A 25345-nucleotide genomic window follows, 5' to 3' on the forward strand; every position below is an offset into this window, starting at 1 on the left:
TTCCTACCGACTTCGACCCCCCTTCCTCATTCTGCTCATCTCTCCAGAGCCAAAACAGGAACACGTGGTCTGGTGGAGGACAGACGGGGGGGGAGGGAGGGGGAGTAGAGAGCAGCACAGCAATTACACCCATTTTAATTCCGTGTGTGAAAATAAACGCTGCAGAAAACAAGAAAAGCAGAGTGTCGCACACGAAGTGAGGTCCGTTAGAGTTCAAACCACAGAGGACGGTTTTCCTAAAAAGTCCAGACGGAACCACATCACTGTAAATCAATCACAGGGACAACAATGTTTCACAAAAGCTTTATTCTTTACAGAAAGTTTGTAGAAAACATGCTGTACACAAACTGATATCAATTTTCAGTGATTTTATTTCCAAAAAGCTGACATGTGGAAGTCAGAACGCATTTCTTTAGTGAGGAATCATTCTTTGCAGAAGAACATTGACGTGAAAAGCTGTGATGGAGCAGAATTTAACCTCAGACTAAAGATAAAAACATCACATGGAAAGTGCAACTTTGTCAATAAATTTGGCCATTTCAATGTCTCGCTTCGACAGCCCTCCACAGTCGTGTGTCGTCAGTGTAATCTGAACCTGGAAGACACAAACACAGCGCTGGTTACAGTTTGTCTACCAGTGGGATGTCCTTAAAACAAATGATTTTCTTTTTTTGTCAAGTCCTGTGGTGAGTGTTGCGTGCCAAATGATTTTACTTTTTAAATGCAACACCAGCTTCTATTGCAGCCCTGATGACTCTGAGCTAAAACATTTATTTGTTTCAATTTTAAAGGTGATTTTCAGCAAATTGAGAGTCTCACATGTCCCCAGAATCTTTAAATTCAGCTCAAAACATTGCAGAGTTGCTTATTTTACCACCACCCCTGTTTTTTGTTGTGTCTGTAGCTTTAAATACAGCAGATCCGCGGTTGTCTCCACCCCCTTCAGGAAGAAAACCGTGTGATTGACAGCGCAGAGCAAAACAGCTGCCACAGATGTTATTGAGTGTGTGAGGTTAGGACTTTCCATCTGTGATTATTTGATGGGGAGCTATTGTTGAATCTACACCACAGCTGCTGTGTTTAACTTGTGTTTTTGGTGAGACTGTTGGACAATATTGTGGTGATAAAATTGTATAAAGTGACTCCTGGTTACCCTGTAGTCTTAACGGGCTGCATTTCACGCAGTACTTCATATTTGTTCTTTTGTCTGACAGCAGAAACACGTAAATGAGAACAGCGTTGTTGGAATTTGGCTGTATATGTGAGCACAGAGAACAGGAGAGAAGTAAACGGACGCTAAGTGGTCGTACTGAAGCACAACAGGTGACACAACAACAGTCACCCATGCAGCTCTTATGCATTATTAGTTTTAAATCACTCTTAAAGCTTCCCTTATCTCTGAATGTACAGAGCAGGTATCACACCGTATTGTAGCAACAGTGGATTTTGCGACGTGCACAGATCTGACATCATAACCGGGCTGTGATGTCAGTAAATTTGAGTAAAATACAGACTTTGCTTATCCCATGGGAATGCACCGGTAGAAACAGACTTGAGGGCAGGGGATAATACTATTCCAGGTATTTGATACACAGTGTTACACATATTAATTTCCCCTTTCCTTATCAGAAACTGTGATAACAGTTGATGCCGAATTCGGCAAAAGAATTTAAAATTACGAGCAGGTCGGCTACACTCACAGAAAATTTAAATATGGTTACTCCCTGCAGAGCTGTTGTAGCCCAGTTAAAAACAAACAAAAAAAAAAAAGCAGCTCTGCAAATTCGCATTTTAGCACGGCCAGCCAAGAAAACGGCGCAGAACACGATTGAACTTTGGAGAATATTAGCAGCAGCTCAGCATACAGCATCTATTTAGTCAAGGCTGAACCTCAGTCGGTGTGGGATTTATGTGTAAGTGTCTGCTGGAAAGTGCTGCGGGGCCCAGAGACCTGTAGCAGCGCTGTACAGCCACTTTAATAAAGAGTGGATTAGGAGCAGCATTCCTCTCACAGCGGCCCGCTGCACCACACAGTAACTCAGTGGCTACAGCCTAATGCTGGGAGATTTTCGGGGACTCGGTTTGTCATATCAACCACTACTTTATTCTTGAGGCGGCGAAAGTGAGGGAGTGTGTGTGAGCGTCGGGGTTGCGGGGGGAGTTCGAGGAGGGGAGGCAGAGATATTTGCAGAGCTTTTCGCAAGAAAAACGACAGGATTACAGTGTGAAGCTGTTGCGTTTTTGTCGCTCTGACTAACGGAGTGTGTTTCGGGCTTTGAGAGGAGAGCTCTCCAGGAGCAGCAGTGATTGTTTGACATGAAAAATCTGACTTCATCCAGGGTCCATTGATCTCAGCGTGTCTGTAATTTGTTATAAACCAGCCGCAGCGCTGTAAATATGGCAGGAGCTCAGACAAGTAGCCAAGATGACACCGTTTGATTCCACAGGCTGCGATTTCTGTAACCGATACTACACAAATACGGCGCAGTAAATGACTCCGCAATCACTGTTACAAGGCTAGATTTGAGCCATCATGTGGAGAAAGCGGTTACCTTATTATAAATATTGAACCACTCTGGGTGATGGTTCATCTTCTCTGCCTCCAGAGCCACCCGGGACATGAAGCCAAACGCCTGTTGGTGAAGAAACAACCAAGGATTAAAAACACGCCAGGAAGTTTTTTCTCCAAACACACAAAAACAATGAGTCTTTGTCATTTTTCAGTCTACTCCAGCCTCCCCCCTAGGGAAAGATGAAATATTGGAAACTTATCTCAGTTTAACTGCCTTCAAAAGGATCATTTGCTTTAATTTTAACAAAGACCAGTCATTATAATCCTCATGATGGTTGAATTTAATGCAGGACTGTATTAGTTTAGGTCAGGGATGTCAAACATGCGGCCCACAGGCCAAAACCGGCCCTAGAGAGGGTCCAATGCAGCCCACGGGACGACTTAAAGTGTAAAAATGACAAGACATTAACAGCAGAGTAAATTTGAAGAAGTGTAAATTTTAAATAGTTTCTAGACCATAACATGTTTTGATTGTAAAGTGAAATAGCCTACTACATTGCTCTTTTGTGTCTTGTTTTTGTAATATTTTGCTTTGTTTATGTTTTTGTCTGACTTGTCGTTTGTCAAATAATTGTCGCTTTGTAACTTCGCCTAATTTTTTGTCTCTTTGTTTTGTTTCATACCAGATGCTGCTACACAGAGGAGACCGATGCTACGGTCTCTGAGCCAATCAGAGCCCAGCGATGTTCGCTAAATATTCTTTTAATATGTTTTAATTAATATTGTCAATATATTGCTTTAAATATTTTAGGCTTGAAAATGCGTATTTTACTGCAAAAATCATTAAAATAATGCAGCGATCGCAGAGCCGGTTGCTATGACTGAACTGTTGTGCTGCAATGCACCATGGGAGTTCACGGTGTTGGGGGTTTAAATGTCATTGTGGTTTATGTTAGTGTTCAAGTGTTTAGTGTTTGTGTTTTCTTGTGGTTTAGTCAGAGTAGTTTGGTTAAGTGGTATGTTGTCATGACGATGAGTGAAGTGAGTTTGATCACTTCCTCACACATTTTTGACGGTGATAATTTCTGTGTCAAAATAAAAGCATCTGCCAGCAAAAGAGTGCATAAAAGACAGATATCGGTCCTCCAGTGTGGTTCTTAACCATAATCAATATTTAAAAATACCTACATACTGCAAAATCCTGCAATACAGCGAAAAATCCATGATAACAATTGCAGATTTTTAAATGCAATTTAAAAATCTGAAACAGTGACACCATGAAAAGTGAACCGTGATATGTCTTTGTGTACAGATTTAGCGGAAGTAATAACCCACACAAAAATTCTACTCGGAGCAATCTTACAAAATTTGTTTTTAAAAAAAAAAAAAAAAAGATTCGAACCACAGAAGACAAGGAAAACCTGAAAATATTTAGGTTTGAGAACAGTCACTTTTGGTGATTTTCAGGCGATAGACTAACTAATGGACTAACTGTTGCAGCTTTCTAGCACATCTTGTGAAGAAACCTGTTTTAAAGAGTCTGTTCCCAGCTGTGAAAAAGAAAAACATGTAGTCAGAGACATATTCAGCAGAAAGGAGCAATGCTGCCATCTGAGGCACAGAGAAGCACAAGACGACGCCTCTGTTCGTGCAGAAAACGCCTCCTGAATGCATGTGTGCCGACATCCTTACCCACATAAGGACACGAGAGCACGCATGCACACGCTAACATACACACTCTTCATATCTCGCATGTGGCTCTCTCCAATCACAGACCATCCAGGGAGTGATTACGGTTATTCTAATTATCTACAACGAGCAGAGTGAAATCCCTCGTCATGCTCGCTGTGAAGAGAAGGGGGAGAAAAAAAAAGAAAAAAAAAAAATCAGGTAGACCTATTTCAGAGCAATTTCCCACTGCAATCTCAATTAAGCCCCTAAATGCTTCCTCTCTGCCTAATTAAATCAACTGAAATGCCATTGTTTACCGCAGCCCCATCCACCACCTGACATGACGAAACAGAATTACTCTCGCAGAGGAAATTGCATTTAGTCTTTCTGGTGTGTTGCTGCCAATTTCAGAGACGGCCTGTTCGGTCTCGGTGCAGCGCGGTGCGTGTAACACGATCGGCAGCTTGATCAAATTGGTTATCAAGAAAACCGTCTCCTGATCAATTTAAGTAATTGGCATATTCCTGCAACTTGACCCCGCTGGCACCAATTTGGAGAGTGAGGCGGTCTGCTTTTTCTCAGCTTTCATTGAAGCTAATGGAGATGGTTAAGCAGCCCGTCATGTCAGGTGTTGTCCAAACATGTCTCCTCTCTGTCAGGGCCGAGCTCCGGCTAATCTGCTGCCGAGGAACACCGAGCGACAGCTAATAGGAGTCTGTGTGAACAATAAATGTTTCCTGTATGTTGACCCACCGTGCCTTTTCAGTAAGTCACTTTCTGTTAAGGAGAAGAAATTCACCCCTTTTCAAACCACTCCTGATTGATCAAAGCTTTTATTTTTACAAGGATGGTTGGTTGGTTGGATGGATGGAGAGATGATTGGTTGGCTGTTTGGTTGGATGGTTGGTTGTTTGGTTGGATGACGAGATGGATGGATGGTTGGTTGGGTAGAGATGGATGGATGGATGAATGGTTGGTTGGACGGAGAGATGGATGGATGGTTGGTTGGACGGAGAGATGGATGGATGGTTGGTTGGACGGAGAGATGGATGGATGGTTGGTTGGACGGAGAGATGGATGGATGGTTGGTTGGACGGAGAGATGGATGGATGGTTGGTTGGATGGATGGTTGGAGAGATGATTGGTTGGTTGAATTGATGGATGGATGATTGGCTGGTTGGTTGGTTGGATAAAGAGATGGATGGAGGGTTGGGTGGAGAGATGGATGGATGGTTGGTTGGACAGATGGATGGATGGAGAGATGGATGGATGTTTGGTTGGAGAGATCTCATGTCAAGGAGTGTCTTAATCCGACATAAGCAGATACTGGCCTTTCACCAATATGTCTAAAAGGATATGATTAGTCTAACTAAAATACAAACAGTGCCACAAAGTTGTGACATTTGAGGCATCCTTACCAAAACCCATTTTGTTTTGTGCTTTTGTTGAATTTGTTTCCAGACTGTTCCATCTGCTCTGCGTAAACACCACCTGCAGTTCAGTCGAATGCCGAATTACCAATTTTGTTTTTAAAAGACACATGTACAATAAAGTAATTTTGAAAAAATGTCAATTTTAAACTCAGATTTCCATTGAAAAACTTCACCAGATGAATAGTTTGAAGACCAACGGAAATTTAGAATTTCAATGATTCTGTTTTCACAGGTTCTGGCTCTGATAAATGGTGCAATTTTTTGGTGATTTTTTTTATTTATTTTTCTAAAAAAAGATAACACGCCTTTCAAACCTGCGTGGGTTTTAACAATGCACGTCTGCCAAGTAGGTCACATCAATTTAAAACAGTAATAACTTACTGGTATTATGACAGGTCTGTAACTGAAAACATCTGCAGTGACATCTGTATGATACATTTCTGCAGATTTGCAAACCGATGATTAAAAGCAAAATGTGTATTAGCACCCAAATAAGTGCGTTTTGTATTTACATTCTGAATCAGCTCAGCTGGCAGCGCCCCAACCAGAGCTTATGCTTATTTTCTGAACTTCAAAGCGCTGCATAACACGCAGGCTGTGCTGCTTTTATCACGAGTAGAATCACACTTTCTGAAAAATGACATGTCCCCGCTGAGACCTCAATGAAGCACAAATGAACCACAGCGCAAAACGTAATTTGGAGGAGAAGGGAATGTGAAACATAAGATGCCACTTATGCAACATGAACCCTGAGAAAAGACTCAGGAGGCAGAAAATGAGGAGAGGAAAGGGCAAAGAAAAGCAATAATCTCTCCCTACAAATGAATTGGAGTTGAATGTCCAAAAACAACTGAAATCGTGGTGAAACTGCGCCCTACATCGGGCCTTTCTCGCAGGCGGTGGTCCCTCAGGGACAGTAAGCAGAGCAACAGGACACAATGCAGGCAAAAGTGGCAGCGCTCCGCCTGTCTGTCAGCCGTGGGTCATCTCAACACCCACCACTTGGGCTGAACACAAAATAAAACCGACCTTCCACTCCCAGCTGAGGCCTTATGTCAACAGAGGTCAAGGACTCTCTGTCTCAGCGTGCTTTGTTTACCGGTCTGCATTGTCCGGGCCACACTTCTTGAGCCGGTGGGTCAGCTAGCCGTCCTTTCATTCCTCTAGCCGCTCGCTCCAACTGGCCCGACAGGCTGTAGCTGTCAGAGTCAGATAATTTGACGTGACATTACACAGACCCCCATCTCAAATAATCAGAAACACCCGACAGCAGACCCCCCCCCCACACACACACAGTCTCCCGCTTCTGAGGAGCCATTTTGGTGCTATTACAGCGTGATTGTCATACAACACTAGATGAGACAATTTGACGTCGGAGCGGAGTGGTGTTCTCTCTCTCGTTGCGGCTGAGGGCTGGAATACGGGACTCAGTTTCAAACACATGTCTGTTATTTACAGATCGGCTTTCCACCGCCGCGCGGTCCAAGGGCTTAGAAACGCCTGCTCTGCCTTGCCAGGACTAAGTGCATGCAGATTGTGCGTACTACTTGCTAGCCTCTGACAGACACACATTCACACGGATGCGCGTACAAATGTGCACATGCGAACCTCCTCAGCGTGCACGCAAGTATTCGATGACACACACATGAAGACCTGCCACTCTACTCCATTACACGCTGCCATGACGACCCGATGATTACCCCGCCAGCCCCATCATCGCCCGCGTCAGCCCCTTGGAAAACGCCGTGATTTGAGCGCTGCAGTGATGAGGATGACCACACCTCTGTCTCATTCCGCTTCTCGAGCTCCCACAACTACCCGCCAAGCTGAAATGTTGTAACTAAAAACAAATATCAAATAATTATGAAGCAAAGCTGCCAAACACTAGTAGAAAGAGCTCTGTTGGGCGGGTGCAACACCAGCCAGGTCATGGAATATTTAATGGTACTTGGATATCAGCAGCATTAATCTTCTCTAATTAACATTGTAGGAGTTGAGAAACACCGAGAGGAGCTTCAATTTGATACTCTGACAGATGATAAAAGCTCTGCCAAACTGAACACTCATTCACTGACTAACATTGTGTGTAACAACTCTTCACGCACGTCAGCTCCTATTTGTGCAACGGCTGTCATGTAATGCTCGAGCACGGCGTTAAAGCCAACTTATGCAAACCCCTCATTAACTGCAGGGTTACCAGCGAGGGCTTAAAAAGACATCGGGCTCATCAAAAGCAGCAGACGTCAGGGCCATCTTAGCTTACCCAAGGTCTGATAGCCAGATTATCTCACCCACCTCCGCTCGGGCGCCACACCTCGCGGCTTCCCTGCAGCCATTTTCACAGGGCCAGATGAATGCAGGATGCCTCCGGTTCCCAGGGAAAGTTCCATTTTGCAGACAGAGGTGGGAACCGAACACCGCTGAGCCGATTAACCGGCCTCTCGCTCTGAGTAAGGGATACGGTCTGAGCATCGTGTAGGCTAAGTCCATGCGAGTAGACATTAGGGCTTAGACTAGATTAAAATGATGGTTTTGCAAATTATGAAACATCTTTGAATCATTTTAAACAATTTATTTCCCACCAAAATTGCATTTTTGTCACTGGAACGCCAAAGCATTGAGCAAACTCAGAAACGCTGACTGACCACACCCATTCCATACTTAAGAGAACGTGGGGCATGATGGGAACAGCACACCGAACAAGAACTGAACTCACTCAAACTCACAAAAAAATAAACCAATAGACTGACTGTGCAATTATAGAGGCTTAGGGAAAAACAGAATATGAATTAGACAGAATCAGACTACCAATGCATTGAGCAAAAATTAAGATAATTAGCAGGGTTATGGTTCTAAAATACCTTCTTAAATAGGACAGAGGAATAAAATACGATGCCATGGTTGACAATCGTCACAATTTTGGCGCCAAACACCACTCTACCTAAATAAACAACAGCAACACTGGTCCATAAACATCACAGGGCGCACAGAAGTCAGTTTGTGTGCTTTTAGCCTCGTTGTCGCCTCCTTCATTGAGAGTTTTGCCTCATTTACTTATACATGTACGCACATATTTACCAACTGCATTAAACAGCAGCAGGACCCAATTCCAAAAGCCAGAGTTTCGCACAAAGAACAACTTTACCAATTAGGCTACTTATACTCCAAATTATCATGGACATTGAGACAGGATGGATCAGGAAGAAACCATAAATGAAACAGTGCACCTTTCTTTTTCCTCTTTCAGTGAAAAACTGACCCGTCATCTTCAGTCTGAAATATTTTTCTGTCATGGCATCCGTTTTCTTAGACCTTGACAGGGGGTGTATATATGCAGGATATTTTACAGTAAACAACATTGCGCTTATGGATGCTTCCTATATTCAGTATACATGTCCTCCAACCACTAAAGTAAATAAATACTGAAACAGGTAAGTTGATAATAAAAAACACATTTTAGGGTGCTATAAGTTGCTGTAGCTTGATAAGTTGTGATGGGACATTAATTATTAACCTTTAGGCAATAAAATATAAAAGTAATAAAGAGCCAATTACAGATAATATATCATGGGTATTCTTCTATTATGGGACTCCAGCTTCTCTGCTGGGCTATTTTAAACATTAGCTCACTCAAATAACTATTGAATTAAATTACCATTACACTTTCAGATAAGATAATCTCTAATTAATCCCACAGCGAGGAAATTTGCAGCAAAAGGGGGGGGGACATGCAAACATTTAGGGAATGTCACGAGAAAACGAAACTAAACAAGAAATGTACGCAAGTACACACACACACACACACACACACACACACACACACACACACACACACACACACACACACACACACACACACACACACACACACACACACACACACACACACACACACACACACACACACACACACACACACACACACACACACACACACACACACACACACACACACACACACACCAAGGGGAGGGAGGCGGGCTAAAAGGTTGTCTATCAAATCACTCTGTGGCAATTGGGTAGGTATACAACCAATCAGCCCAACGAATAGGCTCCTAGAGCGCCAGAAATCAGAGGATGCGGTCGTTCGGTGAAGCCTTATTTATACAGTCAATGGGTGAAGCTCAAGTATATTACAGACATGTTAACAGAAAGATTATTCAGAGTCGGTGCTAATGGAGCTCAACGACTGTTGTCGTTTTTGTTGTCGACCCTGGCAGAGAATTAAATTCGTTGCCGTGGGTTGTCTAGCGCGGCTAGGCTAGTTGTTTCCGGTTGTTTGTCAGAATCGTCGCGCTTCTGTTGTCACTTAGTTACGCCCGCCTTCTGACTCTACACTTCATGGTGATTGGTCCGGCCAGTTTTAGGAGCATCCAACCTCGAGCCTTATGGAGGGTAACTAGACCCACCCTGGCAGAGAATTAAACTCGTTGCCGTGGGTTGTCTAGCGCGGCTAGGCTAGCAAAATACAGCTAATATCAGTAAAGTGGTCAGTGTCAGCAAAATAACTTGTCATTCTGGCGTTTGTGTATTCATGCTGAGTGAGTGTGTGTGTGTGAGAGAGAGAGGCAGCGGGGGGATGAGAGTTCGGTTTACCCAGGGGCTCAGTTTAAGTTGTAGGACAACTTATTCAACACAAGCAGACCAAGGCCCATAACGAGAGGCAGAGGCTTGGAGGAGAGGGAGCCCCTGACTGAATATTAAAAAAAAAAAAAAAGGGGGGGGGGGGGGGGGGGGTCAGCCTCAGAGGAAGGAGCAGTCTGAACGCAGCGCCGCTCTGCTCGAAAGTCACAGCAGCAGCCGCCTCCAGCTGCAAATTGGAACTTAAGTCCAGAAGCTTTATTCTGGTGTTTGTATCGCAGCTATTGTCTGGTGGACTGTCTTGTTTGTCTCCACTTTGTGTCATGTTCTTTTTTTTTTTGCACAAATTTTAAATGTAGTTACACAAAATAATATAACAAAGATCATTTCAAACACAGCTTTGTGTTGTTTTACTGCGTCACGGCATCAGGATGTGAAATGTATGTATGGACCGATTTTAAGATTTATAGTTGACACCTGAAGCCTGGAGACACAATAGTTTCTGGAAATATAAAAACATGAACACAGCAATATAACCCATACTATGGACATGCGGCCGAGTGTTTAAAGTAGCATGTAGGGCTGAGCAAATCAAAATTCTATCGAAATCGTGCAGTTTTTTGATAAAGGTAAAACTGCACAACATATCCTTTTAAATAAGACGATATTCTCCAGACTGAAAAGGAAATGTAGCAAAAACTCTAAAAAAAAAATATTTTTTTTGGCAGAAAACCTGCAAACATTACAATTTCTACCAAAGTTGTAACTCATTTTACAATCCCATTATGATTTATTTTTCATATTTGATCATTTTTCCATGAATGTTATAAATTCTTACACGACTTCCATCCACTGAAAATGTCATTTATGAAAACAAATTTCAACCCTGGACATATATAACAATAAACTGCTGGTTTTGTGCACAGCGTCATTATCAAACTATTCACCTACAATGAATTGTACAATAACTGCACCTTACTGCTTTGTTCCATCTCAAAGTCAACCAGTTTAACTCTTGACCAAGACGACATTTCTGTTATCCTTCATTTGTTGACTAAATAGTTTATAAATTAAAAAAAAAAAAAAAAATCTTTAAAATGGTAGAAAATTGTGAAAAACCACCACAATTGTTGATCTACGAACCAATCACTTTTGTAACCATCATTAAAAACATTTATGAATATGTAGAACATTCAAATAACTTCACTGGTGAATTTCTGTACTTACACGTTTAACCCATAAAAAAAAAAAAAAAAAAAAAAAACAACACTCTGGATGCAGTGATTTACCAATTTAAAGTCTCCCTCTTTTGGTTAAGAGAGACTGGAGATAATGACCGCCCATTTTTCCATTTTAAATGCAGCTTTTGAATGATTTTCTTCCCCGTCGCTGCACGGCTGAATATTTGTGGGCAAAGCAGGAATGCCATCGTTGTCAACCTCGGCTAAGGCAACACAACAGTTGAGCAAACACAGCTCACCTCTCTATACATGCTGCATCTTAAGGCTACTCGTGTCGCACAAATGTTTCCATCTCATCCACTGAAATGTGGAGCAGATGGTCATCTGTAAACATACATGACATAAAGCCCGGCGCGTAAACCTCAGCGAGCGCAACTTAAAAACACACAACTCCAGCCTAAATTTACAGTATTAAAGACACACACAGATGTTTCCACATGTGATTGCAGGGATTCTCACTGACCGAAGCAACTCCAGGGAGGATTTCACCTCTCAAACCCCATTAAATAGGCAGGACTTGACAAGGAAAATAAGTCACAGTTACCCTTCAGACTACCACCGCTAAGACACACTGGGCACCCACATGCCGCAGATAAATTACTGAGCTGCTTACAACAGCATCATAACACTTTCCACTCGCTGTAATCAAAGAAAAATAAACTCAAAGAAGCAAGTCCAGCTGTCATGTTCCTTTTACGTTCAGCTGCAGCTCTGAGTGGCACTGTGCCCTCATGTATTCACTTCCACTGTGGATTCACAGGAGTCATGGGGATCTACCGCCCCCTGGAGTCCACCAGGAGAAGTGTTCGAACACGCAGGAAAGGGGATTTGTTATTCTCATTATAAACTCTTGGGGATCCGATTTCTTCGAGCCCCATCACTCGAAGATAAGTGGCGAATGGAAATCAGCCAGCATGTCGCTCCTCATCTCCATTCCCCTCCGGTAAAAGCCTCCTTTAAAGAGCAGCCATGATAAACGAGCTCGGGAGTTTGAGAAAAGGCATCGGAGAATTGATTGGAGGGTGTCTGGAGAGGGAATAAAGGAGAGCGAGAGAGAAACGATGGATGGGAGGGTTTGCCAGCATGTAAAGATTGGAACAACATGAGCTCACTCCCCAATAACATGGGGCACAGACAAAGACAGAAAAGAAAAGATAGCGAACGTTAAAGCACATCCAGCAGAAGGAATGACGGGGTTGTTAGTGGTTTGCGAGCCAGATGAAACATTTTAACCAATTTGATTGTTTGTGAAAGAAATCATTCTGATCAAAACCCCAATTGCTGCCAACTGGCCGCCTGGCGTGTCTCAGGGTAATGCAGCCTGACGTGTCGGGGTAAGAGGAGAGGCTTTAGAGCCGAGGAGGAGCAGATGGGGGAGGTCAGCGCTCGCCCTCTCACTTCAAACAAGGGGAAGTGTAAAAACAGACTATCTTAGGGGCTAAAACAACTAACGACAGGATTAGAGGAAGTCCGCTAAGTGGCCTTGAGACGTTGCAGTTTACTTCGGCCGATGCTCGGCTCAGAAAGGGGCAAGCTGCTCACCGGTGTTGTGCCAAAAAGCATTTACATTGAACTTTTCGTGTTTATTTTACCCTGAGAAGGTGCTGGAACTGCCATCAGCTGCCATGTTGGACACTAAGACACTGTAAAAGGCGAACAGTACGCTGCTTAATATTGGTGATAAGTTTCAAAACAAGTGTGATAAACTGTTAAATTAACTCTAAAGGCTGCTGACAGTTAAGTAGATAATATGTAGACTGAAGATCCCCCCCCCCCAAAAAAAAAAAAAATCTTACTACAAATGGATATCTGCAAGAAAACACTAGAATCACAACAACACCTGAGAAGGAAGGCTGTGGGACAAAGTAAAAAGCTCTGGAAAAATATAGTAACTAAATGTTGAGTTTACAGTATCTTCACAGAAACATGGTGTATTCTGGGATGTTTCGAGAATCAGTGTATTTAAATACTGTAAAAAGATTTGCTTCTATAGTTTTCATCATCCATCAGCTCAGTTAAAACAAACTAATTTAAAAAGATTTTTCATGTCCTACATATTTTTTCTAACTTATATATATTTTTGTATTCCACCATGCCAGCAGTGGTTGGAGGCATTCATTTGTTGGTTGGTCGTTCACTCCTTAAGGGAATTTATCCAATTTTGGCAGAAACATCCGCTTGAATCCACCAATGAACCGAATAGATTTGTGCGGCTAAAGGTCAGAGGTCAAATCACTGTAAGCACACCGTCAATAATATATCAGTTCTGAAAAAGTCCACAGAAATTAATAATGGGATAAAATGATGCCGTTTTATATCCAGTAGGTGAAAGGTCAACTTCACTGTAGCACCGTAATGTTCTGCAAAGTCGTTTTTCTGTTCGGAAACTGAACCGTGACTCTAATATCGGATGACAATCTGTTAAATTCTTCACTACATATACTAAAGGGTCGACCAGTTATCAGCCTGGATATTTGGATCCAATATTCAGCATTTTCTAATTCTCATTAGTGTTATTTTTAATTCCTGATCAAATTAATTCATTTCAACATGCACCTCTTTGGATCGGATACAGCTGCATCTACTGATCTGTCATCTCCACTCTGATCTCAAGTAATGTCTGACAGGTTACATGTTGAAAAATTATATTTCAGTAAAACAAACTCTACTGTTCAAATGTTTGGGGTCACTTACAAATGTCCTTATTTTTGAAAGAAAAGCATTTTTTCCCAATGAACATTAAATGAATCAGAAATACACTCTAGACATTGTTACTGTGGTAAATGAATATTGTAGCTGATTTTTAATGGAATATCTCCATAGGGGTGCAGAGGAACATTTCCAGCAACCATCACTCCTGTGTTCTAATGCTACATTGTGTTAGCTAATGGTGCTGAAAGGCTCATTGATGATTAGAAAACCTTTGTACAGTTATATTAGCACATGGAAAAAAGTGGGAGTTTTCATGGAAAACATGGAATTGTCAGGATGATCCCGAACTTTTGAACAATAGCGTACGTAAACAAAGACACTTAAATGAGAAGTTTGTTATTTTACATTCTGACAGCTAGATTTTCATTTCCACTGCAATTTTATATTAAGTATGGTCTTTGGTAATCTGATAAAATTCCATCATTTGACTCTTCTCTGGACAGACATGGACAAAAATTGCAACTTAACTCTTTCATTTTGTTTCCAAGTGTCCTAGAGTGACTCGAGAAGCGCTTAAAATATTTTCTCATTAATAAAATTCAATGGATGCACACAGATCTCATGTGCAACGGTACAATTTACATGGAGCACAGAGCCGAGCAACAACTGCCAGAACCTAAACTATCCAGATGTGATGAGGGCTGGGAATCGGAGCACAAACTGAAGATGTGTCCGTAGACTAAAGTAACAATCTGGCATTCGGTGCTTGTTTGGATTCATAGTGTGTTTGGTTATTCTCTGATTAAATATCCCCTCATATGAATCATCACTGTGTTTAGTTTAAACTATTTTATTTAGGCAAAGTTCTTGTTCAGCTGCTTGTGTTGAAAACATATTGAAAACTGAGGCACTGAGGAGTTCAGCCTGTTTGACGACTGGAAAAACTTTCATATAGCGCCAGAAAAACTTTAATTCTGGTCATATGTAATGATTCATGGAGTTCTAAGTGTGTGTACATCACATTGTTTGCTCTTATATGTTGTCAAGGAGTGTGCCTTATTTGTAGCATGTTTTCTTTGCCAACTAGAGAAATGCATTTTCAAATCTGGTGTCACCAAATATCCTGACACTTCAATCAAAACATGCCTCATATAAGATTTTTGTCAAACAATGACACAAAGAAAGCCACATTTATCACAATATTTTTGATGTCTTAGATCAGGGGTGTCAAACATGCGGCCTGGGGGCCAAAACCGGCCCACCAGAGGGTCCAATAAGGCCCACAGGATGACTTTGGAAAGTGTCAGAGAGGAGGTATTAACTACACATTGTGAATATGTAAAACTATAAATGTACAATAATTTCTAGATGTTGATCATAAAGTAAAATATTTGACTGTTCATTGTTCTTTTGTGGCTCATTTTGTAATAATTTGTATTGTTTTTTTGTCTGACTTTTGTTGTTTGTCTCCTGTTTTTGGCGTTTTGTTTCTTGTTTGTAGTTTTGGGTTTCTTTTGTCTCGCTTGTGTTGATTACTTTTTTGTCATTCCGTTTCTCGTTTTGCCATTTTTTTGTCTCATTTGCATCATTTGTGTATTTTTTGTCACTTATCCATTTTTTGTTGCTTTGTAAGTTTTGTCAAATTTTTTGCCTCTTTTTTTGTTTCATTTCATGTAGTTTGTCTAATTTATTGTCGTTTTGTGTCTTGTTTGTCATTTTGCGCCCACACTGTGTTTTTTTGCTGATTTGATCATAAAGTAAAATATTGTATCGTTCAGTTCCAGACACCTGTGACTGAATGTTTTGTTCCTTTGTACAAACACTGATCTGGAAGTTGTAACGTGTAAATGATAAACTGAGGCTGAATGTTGCTAAAATTTAACTTATTTTTTGCAAGAAGTTTCAGGTTGTTCTTAAAGTTTTGTAAAAAGACAATTCCTTAAATGTGAACATTTTTGCACTTAAAGGAAACACTTGGAGTTGTGATTCTTTATAGGATATTTTGCTCTGATTGTACTGGTCAGATTGGGCCCCTAAACTAAAATGAGTTGGACACCCTTGTCCTAGATGTGTAAACATGTCCTTTTGGTATTTTAAGTCATTTACATAATAAAAAAACACTATGATGTTTCCTTACAATATGGTACTTTATATGCCAAAAACAGACTTATTGCTGCCTTTTTCCCCATTAATGATACCCCATCTGTTCTTTCCTAAAGCTCCATTTACTCCCATTGATTAGATAACAATGAGCAGGAATAAAGGCTTCACTCAGGAGCAGCCAGCTTTCAACAGTTATTAGTGTTTAACTTTGGATGTAGAAGCAAAAACAATCCAGTAGGAACAAATGAAATCAATTAAAGGCAGGGATGAACCTGTCCCCTGCTAAACCTGCAACCAATCAGCGCGTAAACACAGATGATTTTGTGCGTTTCCGGTTGTGCAGCCAGTTGCGTCTGGCAGTCTGCGACCTGATTCTAGTCAAACCTCCAGCCAGCGTAGGACAGATTTCCACTGCTACAAGGAGTAACAAAAAAAACCAAAACAAAACAGCTTCATCAAATCCTCTGCTGACCGCCTGGAACAGAAAACTGCAAAGACTGAAGCAGATGTGAGCTACCTCTGTGTGTGTTCTTTTTATTTATGAAAAAGTGGAGGAACATCCTGTAACATCTGGATGATTATCACGATGACTGATACTGTGATCCCAGTGCTTAGATCAATGTCACTATAAAACTGGAGGGAAAAACATCTAATTTACTTTTATACCTACACGGGTCCAACTTTTAACTGATGAATTTAAGGACACCTATTAGATATTTCAAGTGGAATTTAATGTTATGGCATCAGTATGTGTTCCTTTCTGAAATACTATTTTCCTTCAATTCAAATACTTCTTTTTTTTCTTAGACACCCGTCAGCATCACCTAAATGTTATCTGTCTGAACCCTAAACTAACTTTAAGCACTAAAACTGACAACAAAAATAAAATAATCAATAAGCTGGAGGTTTAAATTTGCCTCTAGGCAAGTCAGAGGGAAATACACAAGCACACAGACCTGATTGAAGGATTTAAAGTGAAGTTCTTTGAAGATGGCATCGCGGTCCTCCACGTCCATCCAGCCTGAGGCCCGGAGCTCCATCAGCAGCTGCTCCCGGTCTGCAGGGGAGAGCCAGTGGGATCCTGACGACTGGAGACAATCCCGTGGAAGTAATCTTTAATTAACATCCTCCCATCTCCAAGACCAGCGTTATTAATGTCAAATCATATTCTTTTCTGTGTTTCTTGGGGTTTCTAGGGGCAAGTTCCTCTTGCTCTTTAATCTCACATGTTAATCCAGTTTTTTAAAAATATATTCAGATGTAATATTTATGCCAATTTACCCGAGTGTCATTTGTGCTGCATCCAGAAGGTGGCAGTCTAGCACCAAAAATGAGCAACATGTGATCGCAAAAATCAAGTTATTTTGCTCTGACATTTACATTATTGCCTAAATACTGGGTGTGATTTCTCAGTGTGTGCATTTTTTTTTTAAATATACCACATGCACCAAACTTGCTTTAAAATCTTTACATTTTTATCTAGTTCCTTATTGGCAAAACAGCACACTAACAGTAATACGAATACAGCCCTTGCTCGACTTGTTACAACCTACTACTTTGATTCGGCATCTTAACGATCCTCGCTTCATGTGGAAATCTTCAAGTTTATGGCGAAGCAGGTGTGAGCAAACAAAAGGTTCGGAGCGAAAGCGCAACACTGAAGTCATAAATTTAAAATTTCACGTTAATATTCTGTTGTGCTATCAAATTAGTTATGCCGAATTGAAGAATAACCCCAAAGCATTTCATAAAGTGTTATAAATGTGTGGTATTGTACGTATCCAATTAAACAAAGTGCGAAACCTTTAATTTAGCGTTTTTACAATGGAGTTCGGCATAGCGTTTCTCTCAATCGCACAGCACTGGCTCACCGGGGCTTGCGAAAGTCAACAGTACCGTCTAGTCTCGTGAGATTACACCTGTTTACATTCCTTCAAAACGCACTTAACTCTCAATCTAATGCCCTCATGAATGCTAATGCTAACACAGACTGTTAATGCAGCACTCACCATTTTGGACGAGCTGTTCCTGGAGAGCCTCAGGCTGCTCAGCCGGGTCACACGGCTGCAGGGCCATGAGCTGCTTGTCCTCAGGCTAAATATTAATCCAGACATAACCCGCATTTAGTCAGATGTCCTCCACCTGCGCTAACACCTCCTCCTCTGCTCTGTGCCTGTCCTCCTGCTGCCTTCTCGCTCTCTACCGCAGCTGTTTGGTCAACTGCCTGATTAAAATGACACATTTTCAAAGGGAGTCTGGTTATGGCACAAGGACAAACAGTAATGAGGGTGAATAAAAAGACTCAAAGCTCACTTATTCGGACAACTGATGTACAATTAATTACAGGAAATATGTGCCAATGCAATATGTGCTTTATCTGATATATTTTTATAGTCATGGGTAAAAAAAAAAGTGCAATCAAAGGATGACTGACTTTCATTTTCTCTGCAGTCACTGCTTAATGTGATCCTTTTTTTTGTACTTTGGACTTCAAGATTACTGCTAAATATCTACTAAAAGGCACACAAGAGTTTTGTCTTTTCTGACAGAGCCACCAGCCCACAAATGGTTCCTTGAAACCCACAAATCATTACATTCTTTATTAAAAATCACGCAAATATTCAAATCCATCCAAACACTTAAAGCACAAGCAAATTATTAGCAATTTTAACAAACTAAACTTGTTCATGAAATCACTGTTTACATCCTTGCTGACTCGCAGGCCGTGTTCAGTCCTGATGCTCGTGCTCCTGTCCAGGTATGAGCCATCGGATGCTGTCGGTGCGCAGGATGGCGTACAGCGTGAAGCCTGTGATGAAGAGGATGGAGAAGACCAGCAGCCAGTCGATGCTCTTCACGGGGACGCTGGGGAGGGGGCCCAGGCGGTCGGCGTCCGTCACATTTTTGTCGGGGTCGGCCTCAAACCCTAGAGCAGACAGAATTTGTTGACTTAATGAGCGATGCTGGAGGGTTTTTTCTAGCTCAGACTGGTCCTTACAGGTGATAAGTATGTGTTTCCGTATTTGACAGATACTATCTACACATTTACCTGTTATTTCTGACTGTACGACAAATTAAAAAAGTCTTGAGAGATGCTTGAGTAAATGAAGAAAATTGATTTCTACCACTGATATGTGCCATAATTATTATGATAGTAATTATTTTTAGAACTAGTACCTATGCATATTTTTGGTTTATTTTATGGTACATTCCTCAAATCTTTGTTCCTGTGACACTGCAAATTAATTTTAACGATTTATGGCATCTTAACTTTGTTAGACCGCACAAAAGACATTTTTGAGCTTCCTCTAGATCTAGCCATGGTTGTGTTTTTTTCCATTGAGGTGCAGGATTTTATACTGGAGGGAAAAATGAGCCCACAGTGAATAAAAATGTGACAGGAGCACAAAACACCAGAAGTATTTCAGCAACAGAAGCAAAGACAGTCCACAGACGAAGGTCTGTAAACCCACAAGGTGATCTGGTAACACTAAGTGACCAATTAAATCTAAGTCAGTAAGGAGGGAGCACTGCCAAAAGAGATCTGAAACCTGTATGAATGCAAGAGAACAAAAATATTTTTATGAGTGAATTAGAACTGCATTATTTTGGACTGCCTCCACTGCATTTGTACCCGTCTGGTTAGCGATGAAGGAGGTGAGCGTCTCCAGTGTTCTGTCGGTGTGGTTGAAGCGGGCCATGGGTTTGGCTCCCTGGAACAGCAGGATGTTGGGCACCGCCACCGTCCCGAACCTCGTGGAGAGGCTGGTAGAGGATGGAGACGGACACGACACAAGAATGAATTCACACGAGTCTCTAGTCTGGACTAACACACAGAGTAGTCAATCAAAACAACAACAAAATAAGCAAGGACAGCACTCAGAGAGGGCAGCACTCCTCCAAGGCTGTTCCTTAGTGTTCACTTGTTGTCATGGTTACAGTCACATCGTGCTGCTATCTCGTAATGATACGGAAATCTTTAACAAATCCGTGGATCAAAATCTAATCATTTGGTCCCTGTGTCATTTCTGACCTTCCCTGAAAATCCTGTCCAAATCCATTAGTCTGTTTATGAGTAATGTTGCACACAGACGGATTCACAGAAGGACAAACGTATGCCAATCATCACATAACTCTGCCGTGTTCCTTGGCAGAGTAATAAACAACATGATGTTTAATTGTGACTGAGAATCTTTCGACCTGTGTTGAGTTTTTTGAGACTACTGTTGGTAGCGTCCTGTGCTGATTTCTGTTTTTTTTTTTAAGAATATATAAAATCTAAATATATGTTGCAGTGTCAACAAAAAAAAAGATTTTAAGCAGAGCCAAGTTAGGATTTTCCTGGTACCTTAGTCGACAGTTTAGTTGCCATTTGTTCTAATATCTATTTTAGTCACAGTACAAAGTACCAGAACTGTCTCAGACAATGGCTCCCAACCAGGAAGAAACTTTAAACCTCTGAAAACTTGATATTTTCACCTCCTGACAGACCTTTAAAAATGAGACAAACTGAAAAGGGAGGAACTAACCTCTGGTTGAATAATTGATTTCCATAAATTTGCCTTAAGTGAGATCATAAAAGCCCAAAAAGCACTAAGAAATCTTTAACTGTACAATATTAGACACATATTTTCAGCTTTTCTACACAGAAGAACCTTATCGATGGATTCCTACACTAATTATCTCGTTAACTAGTTTATAAGCACTTGACTTAAATTTCTGTTTCCAGACACAGGCCTAGGTTGACTGAGTTGACAGAAGTGAATTAAAATCAGAAATCCTGTTCACATTTTTAAAAGCAGAAAAACGTTCACCTGCTGTGCTGCGAGGCATCCAGCGCCAGGAAATGCATGCTGGGAAAGACTCGTGGCAGGGCGTTGAAGTGAGGGGCCAGGCTGGCTGAGAACTGGCACCAGGAGGTGAAGAAGAGCACCACGGAGCACTCTGTGCCGTTAGCGTTGAGGAACTCCATCAGGTCCTGACAGAGGTGAGGACACAGTGAGGGATGGGTTTACGGTTCATTTTCAAAGAACATGTGTGTTCAGTTATGTCCCAACAGTCTCTGCAGCTGTCTCACTTCAAAGAGAGTTTTAACTGGATTCTACTCAATGACCAGAAAGCTTTTCTTTTTTCTGTCCTTTATTTGCAGGCTTAGTTTGACAGCTGAGTTTAGCAGTTCCATTTATTCTTACTGCATTAGCTGTTACGCAGAAGGTTAATTAAAAAGAAAATTTAAAACCAAATAATATTTTAAATACTGCACACATTGTGTACACTGTTGCATGAGAAAAAAAATCACTTTTCCAAATAATGCATACTCTATCAAAGTGTCTTATTTATCATAAATTAGACATGAATGGAATCAAACTGACTCACTGCCATCATAATTTGCTAGCATACTGGCTAATTTATGATTTACTGCATTTTAATAGTAGTGTACTATTTTATGATTATATTTTTAAACCATATGAGATTATGATTATTAAATTATGAAGTTTTTGAAATGATGAAGAAAGGTTCCTACTGGCTTCCTCTCCATTAGGAAGTGTGTTCTTACCATTAGTTTATTTATCTATGTCTCTTTCTATTCATATAAACAGGCAATATTCATTTAATTTTTAAAGCAAATAAGTCACTTTTATCTTCTATCTTCAAATCACTTTCTAAACTCTGGTTTGTTGGTTTTTTAGCCAGTTGTTTGAGCCCTTTAAAGTGTTCATGTGCTGCAGTTCACATGCTATTATTGGACAGTACAAGTCTAACACATACGAGTGTAAAATACACCGTATATGAGTGATCAGGACACCGCTGGTATGTTTCTAAAACGTGTTAAACAGCATTCAGAATGTTAAAAGTGAAAGCCAGAGGACAGCTTGAGTACCTGTGAACCGTTGAGGACCTGCACGGTGAAATTGTCCATTCCCGTGATGTTCCTCTTATCACAGTTCACCTTGTAGGTCTTGGCGGCCTCGGTGGTGTTCTGCTCCTCAGTTGCCGTGACGTCTGCACGCACTATGTCAAGAGTGACCTGCAGGTAAACAACCGAGGAGTAGTCAGCTTCTAACAATGTACCTTATGTAATCTCACCTACTTTCTCTACTGAATAGTGCTCAGATTATATTTCATTTCACTGATTAGCTAGCTGATTTACAATTTGTCTGAAAGTAGTAAGAAAAAAACGATCAACACCCATGTTCATGTCTTTAAATGTCTTGCTCTGTCCAACCAAAGATAGAAAGATATTTATTTTACTTTCAAAAAAATCACAAAAAACAAGGATAAGCAGCAACTCACAGTGAAGAAGCTTCAGTTAATGGGATTTTGGCTTTTAAATTTACTTAAATAAATGATAGATTATCAGTATAGGTAGTTGCTACTACGACTTCAGCTCTTATTCCAACCCAGAGATAGTTTAAGACAGATGTTTAAAAGATTTAGGTTTCAACTTTTTGTCATTGGTAACTGATTTAAAGAAGTATCAGAGGATGTCAAGGGACTATTGAGAAACGTAAATCATAAATATTAACCAGACATAGAAGATAATGAATTCATACAGTGAATATTGCATATAAGATATGTTTATGTTCAGATCCCAATCTAGCCTTTACGCTGCAATTGTACAACAACTCTTCCGTTTGTTGTGCGTCTACACACTAACCTGCTGTGGTGTTTCTGAGCCCTTCTCCTCCAGCGATGCTCCGTTAGCATCCACAGCAGGTGAACCACACTGAACACTGCTCTCATCACAGGGCGGAGAGAAGCCTGACTGGAAGTCTTTCACATTTTTGGGGAAGAGTGACTCGATGTCAGATGGGTCGATGGGGGTTTCAGTCCCCATCACAGCATCTGCGATCTCAGCCGTCTTGAACTGCCTCTTCGGCAGAGAGTCCAGATCTTCTGACTCAACAAACTTGGGGCTATTCTCCAAGTCGGACGCTGTATCCTCCGACAGCATGAGCTCCAGTGACTCGTCATTTTCTGGGAAAGAAAATCAGTAACAACTGAAGTTACGCTCAGTACAAAAGAAATTTTCTCATGGCTGCTCTTTCCCATTCGCCTTTTTAGGTCAACTGTAATTTACTGCACAGACGATAAGCTTTTTGGCTGTTTGTCTGAAAAGAATCTCTCCTTTCTTTGACATAAACAGACATTTACCTCCCACCAAAATCACTAAGTGACCTGAAAGTAAGCACAAGCATTTATATTATTTCAAATTAGAACTTCAATTTGAAACAATGCGAGTAGTAAAATGCAGTTAATAAATAATGGAACTAAAGTGCAATAAGATTGTATCTAGTTGGAGTAGATTGAAACTCTCATGGGTTGTTTATTCTTGACCACTGATTAATATACACTACACTAACATATTAATAACTACACCTTGTGCATTTTGTAGCACATTTAGCCCACGATTAAAACCATCATGTCAACAGATTAACAAAATGATGTCGTCCTCCTTACTAAATGAAGAATGGCTTTAAAAACTGTGACCACAATTAAATTCACAATTACACATTTTCGTCATATTGTTGAGCCCTACCTAAATGTGTAACATTTCTGTACTTATTTTGCAGCTTTTCTATGAAATGACAGGAAAACTTCAGACCTCTGAATCACAATTTATAACTCTTATTTGAATACTGGTTCAAACAAAACGGTGAATAAATTAATGAAAAAATGTACTGCAATATAGTCTGACTGTCAGGACAGAAAAGGTCAAGCTCACACTAACACACTTTAATACAGTCCTGCAGTCATAAAGGTTGTAATAATGATTTAAACTGTTTTAAAGAAGTGTTAACGAAGCTGTCCGGTCATTTCAGAGACTGTAGTTGGGATTTAGAAGTTTTCTGATGTATAAGGCTCGTCAAATCAGTAACTTCTTTTAAATCACTTCTTAAAACCCACTTTTATAGACTCATTTTTAAGTAAAATTCTCTTTTATTTCTTTTCTATCACTCTCTGCCTTTTTATCCATTTTAAAATGCTCACTGCTTGTAGTCCCTCTTTCCAACCTCCTGATCTTAATCAATTTCTATCTTTTATTTACTCTTCAGCTTCTCTCTCAAATTGTGTGATGCCGTCCCTCTAACCAGCTTTTAATTAGCTATCCATTCTGTACATTTTTGTCATTTTTTATGTTCTACCTGGCAACAGACTTTGTGAATGTTCAGCTTAAAAGGTGCTATACTAAAAATTATATTATTTAAAACATTATTGAAGGTAGATTAAAATATTATAACCCTATGAAGAACAGACCAGTTGTAGAACTGCCTTATTTTTCATAAATACAGCTAATTAAAAAGCAACTAACAGGTGTACTACAAAGACATTTTGACAGATACTGTAAAACGGTTGTTTCCAGCTAGCTTCCAGTTACCGTGAGCTATTTATCTGTGAGTGAACCCCCAATTTATGCAACTGTATTTTAACGTGTCGTAAACATCTGGTTAGCAGAGTACAAAATTATCTCGAGGTTGTTATAATAATATTAGCCAGTTTGGTACCGAACAGAGCCAAGTGCTGGAAGAAAAACCTGTGTTAACACCAGCTTTGTTAGCATCAACCTTTAGCCTAAATATTAACGTTCACTCTCAACTGCCACTGTTTTGCTAGCACCGTTTAGCTAACGTCTCCTACCTTGCGCTGTCACAGACCTCAAAACATCAGAAAAATGTACAAAAAATAATAAAATTAGCAGCAGGTGAGGTATTTTTAAAACCCCCGTCATATTTATCAAAAATGTAACACGACAGACGCAGATATTAACGGCTGTCACGGCATCTTTTGCCGTGAAGCGATGCTACTAGGCTCATGGGAACCGATGTTTGGAGCTGCGGCGGAAGAAAATAAACGATACACCGCTCAATTCAGCATCCGGGCATAGAGGTACGTCTTGTTAAAAAATGTTTTACGTGTTCGATTTGAAAAAAAAAACACCTAAAATTTAAAAAAGGAGAAAAAAGACACAAAATAGTGGACTTTTTTTGTGATATTAGTGGAAATAAAACAAGTGAAAGTATTATTTTCACGTCAGACGTCAGAAAGAAGGATATCTAACCTGAAAAATACACTGTATCACTGTTTTTGTTGTTGTTTTTGTTCATGTATTTCTTTAACCAGTATTATTTATTGCCCAAGATTTTCCAGAA

General features: G+C 40.5%; 2 protein-coding genes across 2 annotated transcripts; both read right to left on the reverse strand.

Moving 5' to 3' along the window:
• Positions 1-291: 291 nt before the first annotated feature.
• Positions 292-18437, reverse strand: LOC110965666 (pterin-4-alpha-carbinolamine dehydratase 2-like). The gene is made up of 4 exons (XM_022214789.2): positions 18203-18437; positions 17150-17281; positions 2553-2633; positions 292-595 (listed from the first exon to the last, which is right to left on the reverse strand). The coding sequence occupies exons 1-4, from the start codon at positions 18314-18316 to the stop codon at positions 500-502; spliced, it is 423 nt and encodes a 140-aa protein (XP_022070481.2). The 5' UTR covers positions 18317-18437; the 3' UTR covers positions 292-499.
• A 341-nt stretch (positions 18438-18778) lies between these two features.
• On the reverse strand, positions 18779-25047 carry txndc15 (thioredoxin domain containing 15). The gene is made up of 6 exons (XM_022214787.2): positions 24834-25047; positions 22852-23171; positions 22075-22221; positions 21008-21171; positions 19828-19958; positions 18779-19119 (listed from the first exon to the last, which is right to left on the reverse strand). The coding sequence occupies exons 1-6, from the start codon at positions 24922-24924 to the stop codon at positions 18923-18925; spliced, it is 1050 nt and encodes a 349-aa protein (XP_022070479.2). The 5' UTR covers positions 24925-25047; the 3' UTR covers positions 18779-18922.
• Positions 25048-25345: the final 298 nt, after the last annotated feature.

Source organism: Acanthochromis polyacanthus, chromosome 17, assembly GCF_021347895.1.
Source record: "Acanthochromis polyacanthus isolate Apoly-LR-REF ecotype Palm Island chromosome 17, KAUST_Apoly_ChrSc, whole genome shotgun sequence".
NCBI classification, from domain to species: Eukaryota; Metazoa; Chordata; class Actinopteri; family Pomacentridae; genus Acanthochromis; species Acanthochromis polyacanthus.